Raw genomic sequence first — 2972 nt, 5'->3', positions numbered from 1 at the left:
TACATCTATAAACCCCATGCCCTCATCAGTGGGAGGCTGGCCTCTGTTGGATCTAACTTCACTCCCTAACTGAAGACCCTTATGAAGGAGGTGCATGTATGCAAATATATGTCCCAAAATAATAATTCCTCCTAACACAGTCCTGAAGAGCAAGCGAGACAGAAAGTGCTTGGCAGTCACTGTCTCCTGTGGTCGTATTCTCACCACAGCAGCAAGTGATCCTGTTAAAACCAGATTGTGTCAATTCTCTGCTCAATATTCCCCAGTGCTTTCCCATGTCCTGCAGAGTCCAAGTCCTTTGTAGTGGCCTAAGAGCTGTGCAGTGAGCTGCATGCCCTGACACATTCCCCTTCTTCTTCCCACCCCATCTACTTTTCCTTGCTTGCTGGTCTCCTGGGCCATCTCTTACTCAGAGGTTGGCAAACTTTTTCTGTAAAGGGTCAAATAATATTTTTGGCTTTGCAGGCCAGATGGTCTCAGTTGCAATGAATGACAACTCTGCTGTTGTAGCATGGAAAAAGCCATTGCCAATATGTAAATGAATGAACACTGCTGTGTTCCAATAAAACTTTATTTAAAAAATCAGGCTGCAGGCTGGATTTGGCCCGTGGGCCATAGTTTGCCAACCCGTTGTCTCATCAGCCTTGTGTCTGCCTCCAGGGGCATAAACTGCTTCCCTGATATACAACTGGTTCTCTCCCCTACCTCCTTGGGGTCTATACTCAAATGTCACTGTCTTGGGGAGCCCTGCCCAGGCCAAACTAATGTTGCCATCCTTCCTGCTCCCCATGTTCACCGCCCTTCGCTATCCTCGTTAGCTTCTTAAATCTCCTAACATATATTTAGTTTGGTTATTGTCTGTCTCTTTCCCCCTGCCTAGAATGTAAACTCTGCAAGGGCAGAGATTTTTGTCTGCTTTTTATTTTATTGCTGGATTTCCAGTTGTCTTGCATGTGGTGGGCACTCAAATATTAATTGAATGAATCAGGTGCATTACAAAATTTAGAAAATAAAGAGAAGCCACTAAAAAAACACTCCCCCCACTCTACCCTAACATAGAACAAAGTTTCCCAGTATCTAAAAAGGCCCAGGTCACTGGATTATGTCATAATCAGTGATGTCATCAGTTGGGAAGATTCTGAAGTTACCCTCTGATTTAGGCCTTTCAGGCCGGGGGACTGAGGAAATTCCTGAGAGCAGGATGGCTCTTGACAGCATCTGGGCCTCAAAGGTGGCAGTCATAGGGGATGGGCCTGCCAAGAGAGTGAGTGAACAGACCTCCCTGCAGAGTCAGATCCTCCAGACGGCCTCTTTGAAGGATGGTCCAGCAAAGCGGGCAGTGTGGGTCCGCCGCAGCAGTTCGGAGCCAGAAGAACCTACGAAATCAACGGTGGTCAAGGAGAGGCACAAGCTGGAGGTGACCAAAGCAGTGGTAGTGGACCTTGGCACTGGCTACTGTAAGTGTGGCTTTGCTGGCCTGTCCAAGCCCACCCATAAGATCTCCTCCACAGTGGGAAAACCTTACATGGAGACAGCCAAAACTGGTGATAATCGCAAAGAGACATTCGTGGGCCAGGAGCTGCTTGATCCGGACATTCGTCTCAAGCTCATCAATCCCCTGCGACATGGTATCATTGTGGACTGGGATTCAGTGCAGGATATCTGGGAATATCTCTTCCGGAAAGAAATGAAGATCGCACCAGAGGATCATGCAGTCTTGGTGTCAGACCCACCCCTGAGCCCACACACCAACCGAGAGAAGTACGCCGAGATGCTGTTCGAGAGCTTCAACACACCTGCGATGCACATAGCCTACCAGTCCCGCCTCTCCATGTACTCCTACGGAAGGACCTCTGGCCTGGTGGTAGAGGTCGGCCATGGCGTATCCTACGTGGTCCCCATCTACGAGGGTTATCCTCTGCCTAGCATCACTGGGAGACTGGACTATGCAGGCTCTGACCTGACAACTTACCTGATGAACCTGCTGAACTGCTCAGGAAAACCCTTCACAGAGGACCAGATGGACATTGTGCAGGATATCAAGGAGAAATGCTGCTTTATGGCCCTGGACCCTGTCGAAGAGAAGAAAGTCCCACCCACGGATCATTCAGTCCAGTACACTCTGCCAGATGGGCAGGAGATATGCCTGAGCCAGGAAAGGTTCCTCTGTGCGGAGATGTTCTTCAAGCCTTCTCTGATCAAGTCCATGCAGCTGGGTCTCCACACCCAGACAGTGTCCTGCCTTAACAAGTGTGACGTTGCCCTCAAACGGGACCTCATGGGCAACATCCTGCTCTGCGGGGGCAGCACCATGCTCAACGGCTTCCCTAACCGCCTGCAGAAGGAGCTGAGCAGCATGTGTCCCAACGACAACCCCCAGGTAAACGTGTTGCCGGAAAGAGACACTGCCGTGTGGACGGGGGGCTCCATCCTGGCCTCACTTCAGGGCTTCCAGCCGCTGTGGGTCCACCGCTTTGAGTATGAGGAACACGGGCCTTTCTTCCTCTACAGAAGATGCTTCTGAACCCAGTGACAAGGCAGAGCAGCTGCGGTTAAGACATGTCAGCTTTGCTGGGTGAGCGCCCATCTACACACAGGGAGGTGGGCCGGCACTCTCATTCCCACAGTATTAAACACTCCTCATGTTCTCCACAGTGTGTTTCTTTATTTTCTGACTTAATAAGAACAAATTCACAGATGCAGCATCTGCCTGAAAAAATCCACTTGCTAAGACAGCAGCAAGGGTAAGGGATGAAAAAAGCATTGCATTATGTGTTGATTGCTTAAAAGCTCCCCTTTTCTTGGGAGAGACAAGCTTTTAAAATTATTCTGGCCCTTTTGTGCATTCTCCACTGGAGGAACTGTTTTATTGTTAAAATCATCTTGGAAGGGGGAATGCAATGAGATAGATGACAGAGTAAATGCTGTCATAGCTTGGTATTCCACCAAGCCGCATGTACATTTCACATTTT

At 49.3% G+C, this 2972-nt stretch overlaps 1 protein-coding gene across 1 annotated transcript; it reads left to right on the top strand.

Moving 5' to 3' along the window:
- Nucleotides 1-1201: 1201 nt before the first annotated feature.
- On the top strand, nucleotides 1202-2524 carry ACTL7A (actin like 7A). Its single transcript, XM_037797106.1, has one exon. It carries the CDS (start codon nucleotides 1202-1204, stop codon nucleotides 2522-2524), a length of 1323 nt encoding a protein of 440 aa, XP_037653034.1.
- The last annotated feature ends 448 nt before the right edge of the window (nucleotides 2525-2972 follow it).

This window comes from Choloepus didactylus, chromosome 10, assembly GCF_015220235.1.
Source record: "Choloepus didactylus isolate mChoDid1 chromosome 10, mChoDid1.pri, whole genome shotgun sequence".
In the NCBI taxonomy this organism is placed as follows: Eukaryota; Metazoa; Chordata; class Mammalia; order Pilosa; family Megalonychidae; genus Choloepus; species Choloepus didactylus.
The sequence above is the reverse complement of the archived record's forward strand: the minus strand, read 5'-3'. Positions and strand labels throughout refer to the sequence as shown.

Excerpts from the sequence above, each read along its gene's own strand:
- ACTL7A (XM_037797106.1), top strand. The coding sequence starts at position 1,202 with ATGGCTCTTGACAGCATCTGGGCCTCAAAGGTGGCAGTCATAGGGGAT.